The sequence below is a fragment of the Phacochoerus africanus genome, chromosome 11, assembly GCF_016906955.1.
Source record: "Phacochoerus africanus isolate WHEZ1 chromosome 11, ROS_Pafr_v1, whole genome shotgun sequence".
In the NCBI taxonomy this organism is placed as follows: domain Eukaryota; kingdom Metazoa; phylum Chordata; class Mammalia; order Artiodactyla; family Suidae; genus Phacochoerus; species Phacochoerus africanus.
In genome coordinates, this window is record NC_062554.1 from 43,926,725 (window position 1) to 43,944,928 (window position 18,204).

The window sequence follows — 18,204 nt, forward strand, 5'->3', positions numbered from 1 at the left end:
AAGTCTACATGCACACTAAAACATGTTTTTCTTAAGAGATTGGAGACAGGTTGCCAAAAATGTCAATGAATGAGATGTAGCAGAACACATATCTTTGGGAAAACATCTTTTCATTGATTAGCAAAGACCTCCCCCAAGTCCTTTTCCAGGACTGCCCTTCCTCTGCACAGTGAGGAAGAGACTTGCTGGTGGAGTTTGTAATAACTCTGACATTAGTATGACTGGATAGCAAAGTGAAGAGTGAGTTATTCTGGGGTATTCTGATTTGGTGGGGTTTTTTTGTTTGTTTGTTTTGTCTTTCTAAGGCCGCACCAGAGGCATATGGAGGTTCCCAGACTAGGAGCTGAATTGGAGCTGGAGCTGCCAACCTACACCACAGCTCACGGCAACGCCAGACCCTTAACCCACTGAGCATGGCCAGGGATCGAACCCACTTCCTCATGGTGACCAGTTGGGTTCGTTAACCACTGAGCCACGATGGGAACTCCCTCTGTTTTGTTTTTGAATGGAGAATGCAACAGGGCAAGCAATGAATTAAAACCACTTGGTTTTAAAGCTTCCTAATGAGCAGCCTAAAGTATATAAGAAATTTCTCATTTTGAACTATAAATGCTCTATCTATAATTAGTAACCTTTCTACCATTTACTCTGCCAGGGAGGAGAAGGCACAGACTTAATTGAACAAGCTTGTTTATTTTATCTCCCAAGCAGGAAATCTTTACAAAGGAAACAATTTCAAAGGGAACCATCTTCAACGATGGCTACAGGCCTGGATTGCTATTAGGTGTTTATATGAGAAATGAGTGTGCAGAAATGAGTGACGAGATCAGGTCCTGACGTCTAGAGAGGGCCACATGGGGGAAGCACCTGCTCCCACAGCATGTTACAGCCAAACAGCTGGCTTCAATGGCCAGAGTCCTTTACTGGTTTCAGGAAGTAGTAAGGGAATACTGCTGGGAAGTGGAGGCATGACAGGGTAGGTGGGAAACAGATAAGAAAGACACGGATAAGATTTACTAAGATTTTTGTTGGTTTTACTTATTTACACATATAGACAATTTTAAAAACTGCAAGATAACTCAACTTGGAAGAGAACATTCTCATGAAAAATTTAAAGAGGTGGTTAAGAAAAAATGAAGGATTCTTGTTGGCTTAGGCAGAAATGTCAAAGAAGCACGGAAAAAAAAAAAAAAAAACTTTTAGATTTACATCTGACTTTGAACCTAGAAAAATGTATTTCCGTTTTAATGGAATAGACCTATTCATTTAATTTTGGGTTAGTAGCTGTTCTTAATCACACTGTCATTCAGTCTTTACTAAAGCTTCTTATTTTAATGTCTCTGTCTCTAAGTTTCTCCATTTCAGCACTCATGTATTTAACATATGTTAAATAGTTCACAGAATTAAAAGTATTAGTGTTATACTAATAAAATAACCGTTTCTTAATAGCTCATATTAAGAGACAAAGACAGCATACATTATGTTATTGTTGGAATATGTACACCCAAAATTCACATGTTGACATCCTGGTCCCCAATATGATGGTATTAGGAGGAGGGACCTTTGGGAGTCAACTGGGTCATTGGGTAGAGCTCTCACAAACAGGATTAGTGCCTATAAATGAGGGGGACAGAGAGAGCTCTAGTCCCTGGCACCATGTGAGGACACACTGAGCAGGCACTAACTAGGAACCAGGAAAAGGGCCAACAGCAGAAGGCCACCAGGAATGGAGCCCTGAGCTTGGACCTTCCAGGCTCCAGAAACATGAGCAATGAGTTTCTGTTGCTCATAAGCCACCCAGTCTGTGGTATTTTATTCCTGCAGCCCAAATGAACGAAGATCCATTCCTATAAATAATTTAAAAATTCATTTTGGAGTTCCCGTTGTGGCGCAGTGGTTAACGAATCCGACTAGGAACCATGAGGTTGCAGGTTCCATCCCTGCCCTTGCTCAGTGGGTTGGCGATCCGGCGTTGCCAAGAGCTATGGTGTAGGTTGCAGACACGGCTCAGATCCCATGTTGCTGTGGCTCTGGTATAGGCTGGCAGCTACAGCTCCGATTAGACCCCTAGCCTGGCAACCTCCATATGCCGCGGGAGCAGCCCTAGGAAAGGCAAAAAAGACACACACTCACAAAAATTCACTTTTGTCTATAATGTAGTTGTCTTCCCTAATTGAAAAAGAGCTGCTGGGAGTTCCTGTCGTGGTTCAGAGGTAATGAACCCGACTAGTATCCATGAGGATGAGGGTTCAACCCTGGCCTTGCTCAGTGGGTTAAGGATCCAGTGTTGCCATGAGCTGTGGTGTAGGTGGCAGATGCAGCTCAGATTCAGAGTTGCAGGTGTGGCTGTGGTGTAGGCTGGCAGCTGTAGCTCTGATTCTACCTCCAGCCTGGAACCTTTTATATGCCATGGGTACAGCCCTAAAAAGAAAAAAGAAAAGAAAAAGAGCTACTAACGAAGAACAAGACTAAAGAGACTTTGAGTCTTTTCCCTCAATATGTCCAACTTAAGGTAAACAGGCTTGATAAACGGGCAAATCAAAAAACATGATGGCCGGAAGAAAAGGGAGGGAAAAAATTCCAAAAAATGGGATAGTAAAAACCAAACCCAAACAAACAAACGAAACCTTGGATAATAGAGAGACTTAACCCAATTTTGGCAAATATGTCTGATAACCCTCCCCACTAACTTTACTTTTTTTTTTTTTCTTTCTTTTTAGGGCTGTATCCAAGGCACATGGAGGTTCCCAGGCTAGGGGTCCAATCGGAGCTGTAGCTGCTGGCTTATGCAGTGTCTGCGACCTATACAACAGCTCATGGCAACGCTGGATCCTTAACCCACTGAGCGAGGCAAGGGATCGAATCCTCATCCTGATGGATACTAGTCTGGTTTAACTGCTGAGCCACTATGGGAACTCCCTGATTATAACCTCTTAATTATTCAAATCCCATAGGCAAAGGCCAGTGAATGGACAGACCCTAAGCATTTCTTTCCAACTTCAGGCACCTAGTAGTCAGCCACTATCTTCTTTTAGCTTTCCACAATTACCACCCTGAAGAATTCTGAAGTGCTCTATGGCACCAGCTCATGTCAGCCTGAAATCATTCTAATGAGGGGTCATGAGTAAAATAAACTACACAGCATCCCAAGTTCCATTCACATGGCATAGGATAAAGAACCCTGGTGCAATACAAAGGAAAAGTGAAAGAGGGGCAATGTCCACACAAATGAAAAACAAGAAAAACAATAAAAATAACACAGAAATTTAAGGTAAAGAAGGGAACAGATTCAGTGCATGTTCAAAAGGCTAAGTATACACACTTTGTGATTCTGAAGTGCACTAATTATGTCAGAGAGGAGGTGGGGTGAACAACAAAGCCCTATCAAGAATTTCTGTGCTCTCAGAGTTCCCGTCATGGAGCAGCAGAAACAAATCCGACTAGGAACCCTGAGGTTGCAGGTTTGATCCCTGGCTTAGCTCAGTGGGTAAAGGATCCAGGGTTGCCATGAGCTATGGTGTAGGTTGCAGATGCGGCTCGGATCCCCCATTGCTGTGGCTCTGGCGTAGGCTGGTGACAACAGCTCCGATTAGACCCCTAGCCTGGGAACCTTCATATGCTGTGGGTGCAGCCCTAAAAAGACAAAAAAACAAAACAAAACAAAAAAAACCCTAAAGTACAGAGCAGTTAATTTCAGAAAATTCTCAGGTACAAAGATGCCATAAAGATACTTTATACCCTGGCAACAGGAAAATTTATGACCTATAGATTCAACATGAAAATGATTAATATTCTACAGAGTTACAAAAGAAAAGGGAGAACCAAGAGAAGAAACTGGTTAAAATGAATACCCAAGTTCACTGAACAGAAGCCATGGGGGTGGAGCTGTTCTCTTCATGTGGCCTCGGGTCCTTTATTTCTCTACTCCTAAGTGGCTCCTAACGTAATTTGTTAAGTCTCTTTTCCAACTCCCGACACCCTGCTAGTTAGTGTTTGCCTGCAGGCTGAAATGCTATCTTACATCCCTTTCTCTTAATACAGAGCAGCAGACTTTAATTTGAACCATATGTTTGTCTTCTAGGGACGATTTAAATACCAGAGCTTTACTATCAATTTTGAGACTTGAAATTCTTTGTTTAAGGCAGGACAGGAGCCTGGGGCTATACCGGGCAGCGATTCTGTAGCCCTAATAGGAGGTATGTCATCAACTGGGTATGCCTATGTGGTAAGAACAAAGAGAGAATGGGCGGCAAATCAAGACGATTGCAAGAGGAATTTTCTTATTTGGTCCACCACCTCAGAAGCAATACCCTTGACTTCCTTCTTGGCTGACCCAAGGAGCAACCCAAAAGCAGATGTAACTGGCCCAGCCAGTAGCCAGTTCCAAATGTTCACAATGTCTGTGAAGGTAAGACAGTAGTACTATGACAACTGACAGCCAGTGCGTCCAGCAGTAACTCCTGCTTCATTTCACTTCCTCACTGATAAGCAACAGCTTAGAAGTAGGGGCCAGAGGAAAAAAGTGGGAAAATAATTATTTATATTATTTATTATTTATAATATTATATATTATTATTAATTATTATTTATATTTCATAAATTATTTTCCTAAATAAACACCAGAAAATACTATGACAAGATCCTTCATGTTTTAAAATCTGAAAGCTTCTTAGGACTCATAACCCCAATGCTTCACTTGGATTAGAGACAAAGACCAAAAATAGAAATAATTTTGGCCCTTGTTTAATTTCTCAGTGGGCTAATAAGTATAGGGTGGGAGCCACAACACTGTCAGGTACTCTTGTTAGAGACGACTTAGAGAACCAAAGGTTAAGACCCGTGAAAGAACACTTTATAAACAGGATTTAGACTGATGGACTATTAAGACAGAACATGACATGGAAAAGGAACTAACCTTGCTTTTCCTACGCAGTATTACTAGCTTAGAAATCCTGTGACCCAAAAGCTTTTTTTGAAACTGAATGCAACAGGAGTGAACTGCATGGATCTCAGAATCTTAGTAGTGATGAAGGATGAGTTTCAAAGTTCCCAGGAGTCTCAATATTAGTTCACTCTTAAAAGGAGTCTTGGGAAGTCCTCAATGTTTAGCAATCCCTCTACCCTCTGGCTGAACTTCCTAACTAGGAGCTAATGGAGAAGTAATGCCAAAAACTACTGACTCATGGCTTGAGTATTTATACACAAGAGAAATTACTTCATGGGAAAAAAAAATCCAGTAATCAGCTAATTTGAGAAGGGGGAGACTTGGTTTAGTTTAAGGAAACAAGGGAGGTCAAAATTGGGGCGGGGGGCAGATAATATTCGGAAGATTGAAAGAGTACGTGCATCCTCTTGGTAACATGGTAGACAGCTGTCATAGGACCACTGTGCTGCAACTCCTACTGTTACACCATAAACACGGCTCCTCCACACCATCACTTCATCTTAGTAATCAGACCCTCCACAACTCCCTAGCCCTGTGTTTCTATACGGGATGATGACTATCTCTGTGGAAAACTAAAGTTTAAAACAAAAATGCTGAACCAGCATTATACTGGTATTTTCAATGAATGATATGTATTTTCCCCCCAAAGCTTTAAAATACCTAAGCAGCTAGGATCACTTAACTCAGCTAATTTTAAACGAGGTAATAAACCAATCCCCTCCACTCAATTATAGATGGCACTTCTGCAACCTCTCTCATGAAAAACAAAAAATCCTCCCAATATAGGATCCTCCCATCAAACTCAGTATTTTGTTCTGTTTTGTTTTGTTTTGTTTTGTTTTGTTTTAGGGCCGTACCCACAGCACATGGAGGTTCCCAGGCTAGGGGTCAAATAGGAGCTGTGGCTGCCGGCCTACACCACAGCCAAAGCAACGAGGGATCCAAGCTGAGTCTGTGACCTACGCCAAAGCGCACAGCAACGCCAGATCCTTAACCCACTAAGCGAGGCCAGGGATCAAACCTGTGTCCTCATGGATGCTAGTCAGGTTCATTTCCACTGAGCCACAATGGGAACTCCTCCAACTCAGAACTGAAGTAGATGCATAATGGGAAAGGTTGTAATGAGACACTTTGTATAAGACTTACAAACAATATTCATTAGAATTCTTGCAAACATTAATGTATACTATTATAGTCATCAATCTAAATCATATCACTTAGAAAAATAAAAGTCCAATCATTAATCAGTAAGTTTCTAATACTGATAGGTGAGCACACTATACAAAATTTTAGTGTGTCCTTTATAGAACATGATGAACTAAAATTCCCCCAAGTTCTCAACAGAAGCTAAAGACACACCAAATGGAAATACAGCATATAGGTATAACAACAATATTTTCCAAATTTAAAAATTAAGTATATGGTCTGATAATCAAAAGGCTTCTTTTGGAGAAAAGAAAATATGACCACATATAAAAAGTTCTAAGTTGTCACCTAGAAAATAAAAGCAGGAGTTCCTGCCGTGGCTCAGTGGTTAACGAATCCAACTAGGAACCATGAGGTTGCAAGTTCGATCCCTGGCCTTGCTCAGTGGGTTAGTAATCTGACGTTGCTGTGAGCTGTGGTGTAGGTCGCAGACGCGGCTCGGATCCTGTGTTGCTATGGCTCTGGCGTAGGCCGGCGGCTACACTCCAATTCAACCCCTAGCCTGTGAATCTCCATATGCCGCAGGAGCGGCCCTAGAAAGGCAAAAAGACAAAAAAAGAAAAGCAGATAAGAAAATACCCTCTCAGGTTAAAGATAATAAAATAAACCTAATTCAAATGAGAAGAAACATCTGAAAAGTAACCCACCTAAAAGGTAATGTGTAAAAATGATATCCAAAGTAGGATACTCCCCAAGTTTTTTTTTGAAGGACCATTAAGGCATCCAGGGGTACACAAGGTCCATGCCCGCCTTGGAGCAGACTAGCTGGGTTGGGGCGGGGGGGGCACATGACACAATCATACATCTTACTATATAATTATACACATAAATTGGGTTTTAGGCAAAGTTTAGGGGCAATTAGTAAATAATAGAGAAGAAGGACTTTCCTGAAAAAAGAATCCATCAAGAGTTCAGAGAATCTCTCAAGCTGATCAAAAAAATCAAGATTAGGAGTTCCTGCTGTGGCGCAATGAGATCAGTGGTGTCTCTGCATGGTCAGGACACAAGTTTGATCCCGGGCCTGGCACAGTGGTTTTAAGGATCTGGCATTGCTGCACCTGCAACGTAGGTCACAACTGAAGCTCAGAACTAATCCCTGGCCTGGGACTCCATGTGCCCTGGAGTGGCCAAAAATGAAGAAAAAAAAAAAATTAATGTCCTATTTGGACTAGAATGTAAAGAAAACTGTAACCTATTTAATTGTACAGATACCCAGTACTTTCCAAATTTTTGACTCTCAAACTTCTGAATTTTTTTTTTTTTTTTTTGTCTTTTTAGGGCTGAACACACTGCATATGGAGGTTCCCAGGCTAGGGGTCGAATCCAAGCTGTTGCTGCTGGCCTACACCAGAGCCACAGCAATGCCAGATCCGAGCCACATCTGTGACCTACACCACAGCTCACGGCAACGCCAGATCCTTAACTCACTGAGCAAGGCCAGGGATCAAACCCACAACCTCATGGTTCCTTGTGGGATTCATTTCTGCTGCGCCATGATGGGAACTCAAACTTCTTTCAAAGAAATATATTATCTTAAAAACCTTGCAAGGAGAAATTTTTAAAATAGTTTTGTCATTTTTGTGTAATTTATGATAAAGAGGTAAATACATAAAATATCTTATTTTACATTAACACATTATTAAAATTGATTTAAAAGTTCATTATAAATTATATTTATCAACAAAATGAAAAGGCAACCTACCGAATAGCAAAAATATTTGAAAATCATATATCTAATAAGGGGCTAATATCTAAAATATATAAAGAATTCACACAATAGCAAAAATATTTAATTTTTAAAATGGGCAGAGGATCTAAATAGACATTTTGCTAAAGAAGACATACACAAAGATGGCCAACAGGTACATGAAAAGCCGTTCAATATCACTAATCTTCAGGGAAATACAAATCAAAACCATAATGAGATTCCACACCTGTTAGAATAGCTATTACCAAAAACATAAGAAATAACAAGTGCTGGTGAGGATATGGAGGAAAAGGGAACTCTTATGCACTGTTGGTGGGAATGTAAACTGGTGCAGCCACTATGGAAAAGAGTATAGAGGTTCCTGAAAAAATTAAAACTACAGCTACCATATGATCCAGCAATTCCATTTCCAGGTTTTGATCCCAAGAAAATGATGCTCTAGCTGTCTGCACATTCATGTTCACTGTAGCTTTATTTACAAGAGCCAAGATATGGAAACAACTTGTGTCCATCGTTAGATGAATGGATTTATTTTTTTATTTTATTTTACTTTACTTTCTATTTTATTTTTTGTCTTTTCCCTTTTCTAGGGCTGCTCCTGCAGCATATGGAGGTTCCCAGGCTAGGGGTCAAATCGGAGCTGTAGCCCCTGGCCTACACCAGAGCCACAGTTACATGGGATCCGAGCCTCGTCTGTGACCTACACCACAGCTCACAGCAACACCAGATCCTAAACCCACTGAACAAGGCCAGGATCAAACCTGCAACTTCATGGTTCCTAGTCGGATTTGTTAACCACTGCACCACGACGGAAACTCCTAGATGAATGGATTTTAAAATGTTGTAGATACATGCAATGGAATATTATTCAGTCTTAAAAAGAATGAAACCTTGCCATTTAAAAAATATTAAATAATTATACTCATTTTATTTCTTTTTTTCCCTTTTCCATTATGGTTTATTACAGGATACTGAATACAGTTCCCATTTCCTGTGCTATACAGTAAGACCTTGTTGTTTATTCCATAAATAATAGTTTGCATCTGCTAATCCCAAACTCCCAATCCATCCCTCCTCCACCCCTGACCCCCTTGGCAACCACAAGTCTGTTCTTTATGTCTGTGAGTCTATTTCTGTTTTGTAAATAATAGAAACAGTTCTATTTCTGTTCATTTGTGTCATATTTTAGAATTCACATATAAGTGACATCACATGGTATCTGTCCTCTTTCTGACTTACTTCACTTAGAATGATAATCTCTAGGTATTTGTCCTTCTCTGACTTACTTCACTTAGAATGATAATCTCTAGGTCCATCCATGTTGCTGCAAATGGCATTATTTCATTCTTTTTTATGGATGAGTAATATTCCATTGCATATACGTATATACGCACATATCCATATATATGTGTGTACACACACACACCTTCTTGATCCATTTAACTGTCAATGAATATTCAAGTTGTTTCCATGTCTTGGCTATTGCAAATAGTGCTGCTATGAACACTGGGATGCATGTATCTTTTTAAATTATAGCTTTGTCTAGATACATGCCCTGCAGTGGGGACTGCAATATTATATGGTGACTCTATTCTTAGTTCTCTGAGGAACTTCTATACTGTTTTCCATAGTGGCTGCACCAATTTATATTCCCACTGACAGTGCAGGAGGGTTCCCTTTTCTCCACACCTTCTCCAGCATTTGTTATTGTAGACTTCTTAATGATGACCATTCTGAAGTGTGAGGTGGTACCTAATTGTAGTTTTGACTCGCATTTCTCTAATAATTAGTGTTTAGATTTTAAAATAGTCACTACATAAGACAAGACTCAACCTAAGCTATTATGGCCTAAATTCGGGAAAGTCATATGGCCTCTCTGGGTCTCAATTTAGCTGTCAACTAGGGAGGTATACTGAAAGATTACCCTCACCCATGATGCCAAAGGGTGTCAGCAACATGACATAAAATTTGGGACTGACATGATGAATGCTGCATAACTTTTTGTGACACTGTGTAAGGGGTCTCAGAAATCCAAGGTTTCCAGCCCCCTTTTTTTCCCTATATGATTGTATCTCACTGTATTCATACTGGGGGTGAAAGGTCAGTGGATTTACAAAATGTTTTGGTTTCTCACTTCTCACTTTTAAAAAATGAAACAGTCTATATTTCACTGCATTAAAGGTCAAAAATTTCCACAGTATCTTAAATCCATGCAGTGTGGAAATTCTTTCCAAAATATTGGCTTTGCTGTAGCTAAACTTCAGATCTTTGCTGTCTACTGATTGCCAACTAAAACAATAACACCGGAGTGGAAACTATCTCATGGAGACCATTCTGGGAGTCGACATTTAAAGAGAAAAGTTTCCAACTTCCTTAGGTTAAAAAAAAAAGTTTCCACAATTTTCAAAACATTCTCATAACATTTGAGTATTTCAAATAACTTTGCTTCAAGGAGTAAGCCAGCTACATTTAGGTTTTTTCTTAGGCAATCTTTTATATACATATACACACACACAGAAATTTCTCTACTTAGTCTTTGGGGACAAGAATTAGTTATTTTCAAACAGGAGTGTAGCAAACCATTAACAATAAGACAAGACCATTTTCTTTAACAGCTTATGATCATCCACCAATAAGAAAATCTGACTGGACATTCCCTCTTCCTGGCCCAGATATGTGATTAGTTATCCAGTCCTAGAAATTCTTCCATTGCTCACATGTCCTATATTTGTTCTTTCCTTCTTCCCACGTCCACTACCACTGCCTGTATGCAGGATTCTACCACTTCACAGCCTTTTTTTTTCTTTTTGTCTTTCTAGGCCGAAGCCACAGCATATGGAGGTTCCCAGGCTAGGGGTCTAATCCAAGCTGTAGCCGCCGGCCTATACCACAGCCACAGCATCCGAGCCGAGTCTGCGACCTACACCACGGCTCACTGCAACGCCGGATCCTTAACCCACTGAACGAGGCCAGGGACTGAACCCACAACCTCATGGTTCCTAGTTGGATTCATTAACCACTGCACCAGGACAGGAACTCCAACTGCTCAGCCTTTTAACTGATCTTCCTACTGCCTTCCTGTTCCTTCTCCCTACTCTTACCTTTTTTTCCTTATCCATCCTAAATCTGATTTATTAAGCCTGTTATTCAAACTATTTCACAATCTAGAATGGAAATCTCCCCTTCCAGCATTCTCAAGTACGACTCCCCTTCTTGAGTCTTCTCTCTAGCCAAGCTTCTCTGCAGATATGCTGTGTACATTCCACTGTGGTTCATGCTTCTCCAACTCAGTTTCCAATTGTGACCAAAATAAAATCTCAAATTCTCATCAGGTGCACAAGGCCCTACACCAACTGGCCCTGGCCGGCTCTCTCACCCCGTCCTTCCACTTCCCGCCTCATTCATTATCTCCAGCCACACTAACCATTCTCTTACCCGCCTCAAAGAAGTTAAATCCACCTCACTCAGGCCTCCACACTACTCGTCCTGCATAGAAGGCTCTGACTACCCGGTTATCCTCCCACCAAGCATTCTATCAGATTACTTGATTTTATCACCTTCACAGCCTTGGTGAGCTTATTTGTTTATATGTTTACTGTTTATCTTCCCCCATCACAATGTTAATTCCAAGGAACTATTTTACCTGCTGCTGTATCCCCAGGGCCTTGATCAGTGTCTGCACATAGCAGGTATTTTATTTACATCTGCTGACTAATCCTACTGACTTCTCCACAGCTAGCCTCAAAGAATTCTACTGATCCTTCAAGACTCACCTCAAGTGTTATATTCTCAAAAAGGTCTGTCTGTCCTCATCATCACTGTGTAAAGTTATTACACAACTTATTAAGCACCTGTCATAAAACAGGTATGTGCAAGGCAGTGTGGGTGAAACAAAATCAGCATATGGTTACAGTCCCTGAGGCATTTACAATCTAATGCAATTTTGCAAACTAAAGTGGTTTCTCCATCCTGAGAACTACTGTGGTAACTGAACTACACAATAATGAATTGTAACGTGCTTTGTAACTGCTCTGTAATATCTCTTCTATTGTATCAAATTTATCATCTCTTCTATCTAATTTGGTAGCTGTTGAACATGTTGTCACCCAGGGATACAGGCAATATGCTGAGAGAGCTGGCTGTGCCCACCCCAACCTTCATCTGCACATCTGAGGCATGAAAAAGTAAAAGATTAGAGGAAGAGTTCCCTTTGCGGCTCAATGGTTAACAAATCCGACTAGGAACCATGAGGATGCGGGTTCCATCCCTGGCCTCGCTCAGTGGGTTAAGGATCCAGGGTTGCCATGAGCTGTGGTGTAGGTCGAAGACGAGGCACAGATCTGGTGTTGCTGTGGCTGTGGTGTAGGCCGGCAGCTGTAGCTCCAATTAGACCCTAGCCTGGGAACTTCCACATGCCTCGGGTGGGGGCCTTAAAAAAGAAAACAAAAATTTAAAAAATAATAATAATAAAAGGTTAGAGACCAAGAATCCTATTCTTTTCCCAGCTTGAACTCTCTAGAGGAAAGAAATTTGCATTAGTGCTCTTTATAGGAAATTCAAAGTTTCAGCAAGTTAATGGCATTTTGGAAACTCTAAGATTTTCTATACAACCTATATTTGTGTGTAAAATATGATAAAATTAAATGATACATGCAAAAATCCTTTACAAAGTACTTTTTATATATGTAAAGCATAATTTCAATGGTCTGAACATTTGCTGCCCCAATAGACTGTAAGTTATTGAGGAGTCACGTTTTTTAAATTTTTTTTTTTTTTTTTTTTTTTTTTTTTTTTCCCTGTTCCTTGATACCTGAGCAAAGAGTCTTTGTTAAGAACAGATAAGACTTCAGGTAACTACTACAAATTCTTAGTTCTAGACTTGGTAACTCTGCCTTTCAGAAATAAAGTTCTTTATTCTGCAAACAATCAATGCTTATTCTGGTTTATTAATGATAGAAACATCTTTCAAATAATTTTACAGAAGATCAGCTTGTGACTGCCATTAAAAAGAATTTTTAAATTCTAAAACCAGAAAGAAAACAAAGTATTCACTTGGGCTTCATTCTCTCTAGAAATAGCACTAGAAAAAAAATGCATAGGTGAGAATTCAAGCACACAAATTCTTAAACTATGGAATGATATTGAATCTTTTAAGACCTATAACGCTCATGTCCAGGGAACACATACTCTTGAAAAGGGCTAGCATGGGCATGTATGTTTTTATTTAGGAGGCGGCCACGCCTTCGGCACACACAGAAGTTCACGGGCCAGGGATCAAACCTGTGCCACAACAGCAACCCGAGCCAGAGCAGTGACAATGCCAGATCCTTAACCCTAGCCACTACACCACCAGGGAAATCTGCATGGGCTTTTATAATAGCTATATTTTTATAGTAATACCAAGTATTAGATGTAAATTGTCACATTGCTTCATATAAAATGTAAAAATAAATTACTCTAAACACAAACATCCCCAGAACAAGTTATTCATCTACATTTGAATAGGATTCTTAAGTTTTTATTAAAACCACTATGTAAACATTGGCATAAGGAAAACATGAATTCCTTAAACTTCCTAAACTGTATTTTTATTAATTCCATAATTTGCTACTATAACATATGTGATAATTTAAAAATGAGGTGCTTAAGACTAACTATATATATATATATATATATATTTATATATTTTTTTGGGGGGGGGGGCTTTTCAGTGCTGCAACTGCAGCATATGGAAGTTCCCAGGCTAGGGGTCAAATCGGAGCTGTAGCTGTTGGCCTACACCACAGCCACAGCAACTCAGGTTCTGAGCCACGACTGGAACCTACACCGCAGCTCATGGCAATGCTGGAGCCTTAAGCCACTGAGTGAGGCCAGAGATCAAACCTGCATCCTCATGGATACTAGTTGGGTTCATTCCCTCTGGGCCACAACGGGAACTCCCAGACTAACAACATCTTAAATTTAAAAAAAAAAAACAACTCCTTTCTCTCTTATGTGTTTCTGTCATAATATAGTTCTAGCGTACTGAGATTTATAATAATTTTTTCATCAAAAAGACTATTGAAAAGATCAAGGATCTGAAAGTTACTTTTAGCTTTTAGAATAAAAAATTGATTTCATTACTTATCTGACTTCATCCTGCTAGAACCATCCAACCTACCTCTCCAAAATTAGTCATGCTGTAGTCACTTTCAACTAGAAGCATTTCTCCCATTGATCCATCAAGTTCAATGCAGACTTAGAGGATAAGAATGGGCATTCAATCTAATTTATGTGTAAGAAGGGAGGTTCAGGCAATGATTGAGAAACTGAGTAATGACAGCATGTAGGAAAGAATGCAAAGACAATGTCAGATATACTGCAGCAGGGCACAAAACTGTAAAAGCTCATTGATTCTTTGCTTTGCTCTGAAAACAAATAATGAAAGTGCAGACTTTAGGTAAATGAAGTAAAAATCTTGTCAAAGTGTATGTACTAATACAGAGAGCCCAAGGCTGGCTGCCAGCACTCCTAGGAGTCCGTAATTACACACCAGCAGGTACAGACTCATATTGTGACTACACAGATTTGTTTTAACTATTAACAAAGAAAAGCGGGAGTTCTTTTGTGGCACAGCAAGTTAAGGATCCGGCATTGTCACTGCAGCAGCTTGGGTGCCCAGGAACTTCCACAGGCCATGCGTGAGGCCAAAGAAACAGGAACGTTTTAAAATCTCCTTACCCAAATATTGTCAGTACAGTTTCGAAAATCAAGTATCACCAACCCCTGCACCCTCCTGCCTTTTTTTGGGGTGGGGGGAGGGCTGTGCCTGTGGCATACAGAACTTGCCAGGCCAGGGATGGAACCCCAGCCACAACAGTGACGTGAGCCAGAGCAGCGACAATGCCGGAACTTTAACTGTGAGGCCATCAGGGAACTCCACCAACCCCTGCTTTTATACTTGATTTCTTAATACAAAAACTAAAAGCCATACAAATTTCCTTTAACTAAATCAAAATGGTTCTGAATTCAAAATCAAGAACCAAGGAAGCATACAAACTTTTTTAGTCTTTGATCAGTGGAGTTAGAATAAGACTGCAGCAGAAAAAGAGGGCCTTCTTTTAATTCACTACCCAAATCAATAATCCAAAGAACCCTACAATAACAGATGTGGTAGGCTGAGTAAGAGCCCTTCAAAGACTGCCTTGTCCTGATTCATGGAACTTGCGAATGTGTCACCTACTTCTGCAAATGTGATGAGGAGGTCATCCTGGATTAACCAGCAGGGCCCAATGTAATCACAGGGTCCTTCGAAGAAGGAAGAAGGGGGATCAGATTAGAAGTGGGAGATGTGACAATGGAAACAGGAGGTGGAGGAGTGATGTGAGGAGAGCACTGGAGCCAAGGAATGCAGACAGCCTCTGGATGCTGAGACGAGCAAGGAGATAAATTCTCCAGAGCCTCCAGATGGAACCAGTCCCACCAATACTCTGATTTCAGCCCCACAGGACACATTTCAGATTTCTGACCTCCAGAACTATAAAAAGATAAATTGGTATTGTGTCAAGCCACTAAGTTTGTGGTAATTTGTTACAGCAACAATAGACAAGTAACACAACATCTTACTACACTTTTAAAGACTGTAAAGCTTAGTAGGTATTACTACCATTAATTGCAGTTACAACGAATAATTATAAAAGAGGGCTTGAAATTGTCAGACCTTTCCATCCTACCCACCTTGTGAGAACTGTCAGCATCTAGAGAGCTTTAGAGAATATAAAATATAAAATATACATAAGGGCAAAGGCAAAACATGAATTTATGTAAGATAAAGCAAGCATCTAATTCCTGTCTACTACGTACTGAGCAAACATAGGACACAAAGAGTTTACAACTGTAAAAGTTCTAATCAGTCCAACTTAGATAAATAAAAGGCTAGGTGACATTCCAAGGATGTAAAAGTAGAACCTAGAAAGTGGGCAGTTACATTCACAAAAGAAACTGTGAGAAGAAATCACCAACCTGCAAGGGTACACATAGGTACTTCAACCTGTAATATAAATTTCAACCGTCAATTCCCACCTGATTAAAGAGGGAAATCTTAACGTCATTTTTTTCCCCATGGGCCATGCCGGTGGCATGCAGAAGTTCCTGGGCCAGGGATCGAGCCCGTGCCATAGCAGTGACTACAGCCACTTGCAGTGACAACAACCCGCTATGCCACCAGGGACCTCCAGGAGGGAACAACAACCCGCTATGCCACCAGGGACCTCCAGGAGGGAAATCTTTAGAACTGCTTCCTACCTAGGCTTTTAAATTCTAGCTACACTTCTGTTTACTATATGAGACTCCTTTCCTATGCACCTGGGGACACACAATACTGAAAACTGACAGAAAACAAAATGGTTTACTTTCATATTTATAGCTTCTATATAGACTGCAGTCACTTTCTTCTATCAATAGGTGGTGAGCTTGCATTGGTTAGGCAAATGCTGGCAGTTTACTTAAACTGAAGTGTGAGTCCATTGAGGCAGATGAGCAGATGATTGAACTCTGAGGATAAAAAGAGATGGACTGCCTTTAAGTCACTGTAAGGTCTATTCTTCCTAAATGATCACAAAACCACAGCCTTAAGAATGAGCATGCTCTATATCAGCAATGACACAAATCAACCTTTTCAAGTGAAGGTGAGAGGGCATACAGTATTCTCAGGTTTTTTGGTTTTACTTTATATTTTATTCCTTACTTTTTCTTCTTTCTCCCCAATGTAGCCACATCCAAAATGCATGAAAAAATAGCACAGGAGTTCCCATCCTGGCTCAGCGGTTAACAAACCCGACTAGCATCCATGAGGACGTGGGTTCCATCCCTGGCCTTGCTCAGTGGGTTAAGGATCTGGCGTTGCCGTGAGCTGTGGTGTGGGTCACAGACATGGGTCGGATCCTATGTTGCTGTGGCGTAGGCTGGCAGCTACAGTTCCAATTCAACTGCTAGCCTGGGAACCTCTATATGCTGTAGATGCGGCCCTAAAAAGACCAAAAACAAACAAACAAAAAAAGCAGAAATGTATTTTGAAAGCGTATTAATTTTCAAGCAACATACACACAAAAATCCTTTTCATGATACTTATTTCTGAATAGATGGTTCTTGCTTTAAGAACCTTGAAGGAAAATCTTCTTTATTCCTATTTCGCATCCTCAGCATGCTTCTTACCTGCTATTTTGATATTCAGATTGGCGTCTAAAAGCAAATTTTCAGCTTTGAGATCACGATGAACAATGTTCCGACAGTGACAAAATAGACTGCTGCAACAATCTGTTTGAACTTCCGACGGGCCTCCTTTTCTGCCATTCTGCCATGGGCCACCAGGTGGTCTGCAGTGAAGAAGAACACTGTCAGTTCTCGTTTTGGACAGTGGTATAATTTCAAAAGTAGCTGGAAGGAGGGATGCTCAGAATGTGAATGAGTCAAAGAAGTGAAACAAATAAATGGAAAACAACATACAGTCCTGATTTGCATCTGTAAAAATTCATTAGTACTCAGTACCCAAACTCTATTAAGTATAAATTCCATTACACATACATATGCCTAAGAGTACACTTGCCTGACCATAAGAGCCCTGAGAGACACACGTAACGGTATTCTCCAAGTGTCAGAACACTCAACACCTTCCTGCTCATATCTAAGTTGCAAAAGATTATAAACACGCAGCAAACATGCACATGGAGATAAGTATCAGCAATATTTCCTGTGCTAAAGAGTGAGTCAAAAAGCAGAGCCACAATAATCAATCATTTTAGGAAAGGGTAGAGAAAAATTAGTCATTGCTAAGGGGGGAAAAACAAGCTTCATACAGGGCTGCTTTATACAGGGCTCTGTTTAAGCTAATATCTCTTTCTGCTCTCTCAAAGTTTTACAATTTGACATAAAAATATGCTTAATTGGTGACTGTTCTCTGGAATGCAGAGTAATGTGCCTGCATCTTTACATTTATTGTGCTTACTAAATATTTTTAAAACTGTTATTAATATTTACAACTAACATCAATAGAAAACCACGTGAAGTTTCTACTACTTTTTTTTTTCTTTTTGTCTTTTTAGGGCCGTACCCACGACATATGGAGGTTCCCAGGCTGGGGTCTAATCGGAGCTATAGCTGCTGGCCGCAACAACACCAGATCCAAGCCTTGTCTGCAACCTACACCATATAGCTCACGGCAACACCGGATCCTTAACCCACTGAGCAGCGAGGCCAGGAATCGAACCTGCAACCTCATGGTTCCTAATAGGATTCGTTTCCACTGCGCCACAACGGGAACCTCTCTACCACTTTAAATGAAGTAATTTTATTGGCTATGTTGCTAAGA

At 40.4% G+C, this 18,204-nt stretch overlaps 1 protein-coding gene across 1 annotated transcript in view; it reads right to left on the bottom strand.

Moving 5' to 3' along the window:
- The window catches only part of SIK3 (SIK family kinase 3), a 252,687-nt gene that overhangs the window by 56,444 nt on the left and 178,039 nt on the right, over positions 1–18,204 (bottom strand). The window contains 2 exon segments of the mRNA XM_047752064.1: positions 17,052–17,135; positions 17,138–17,212. Coding sequence (XP_047608020.1) covers positions 17,052–17,135; positions 17,138–17,212 — 159 coding nt within the window.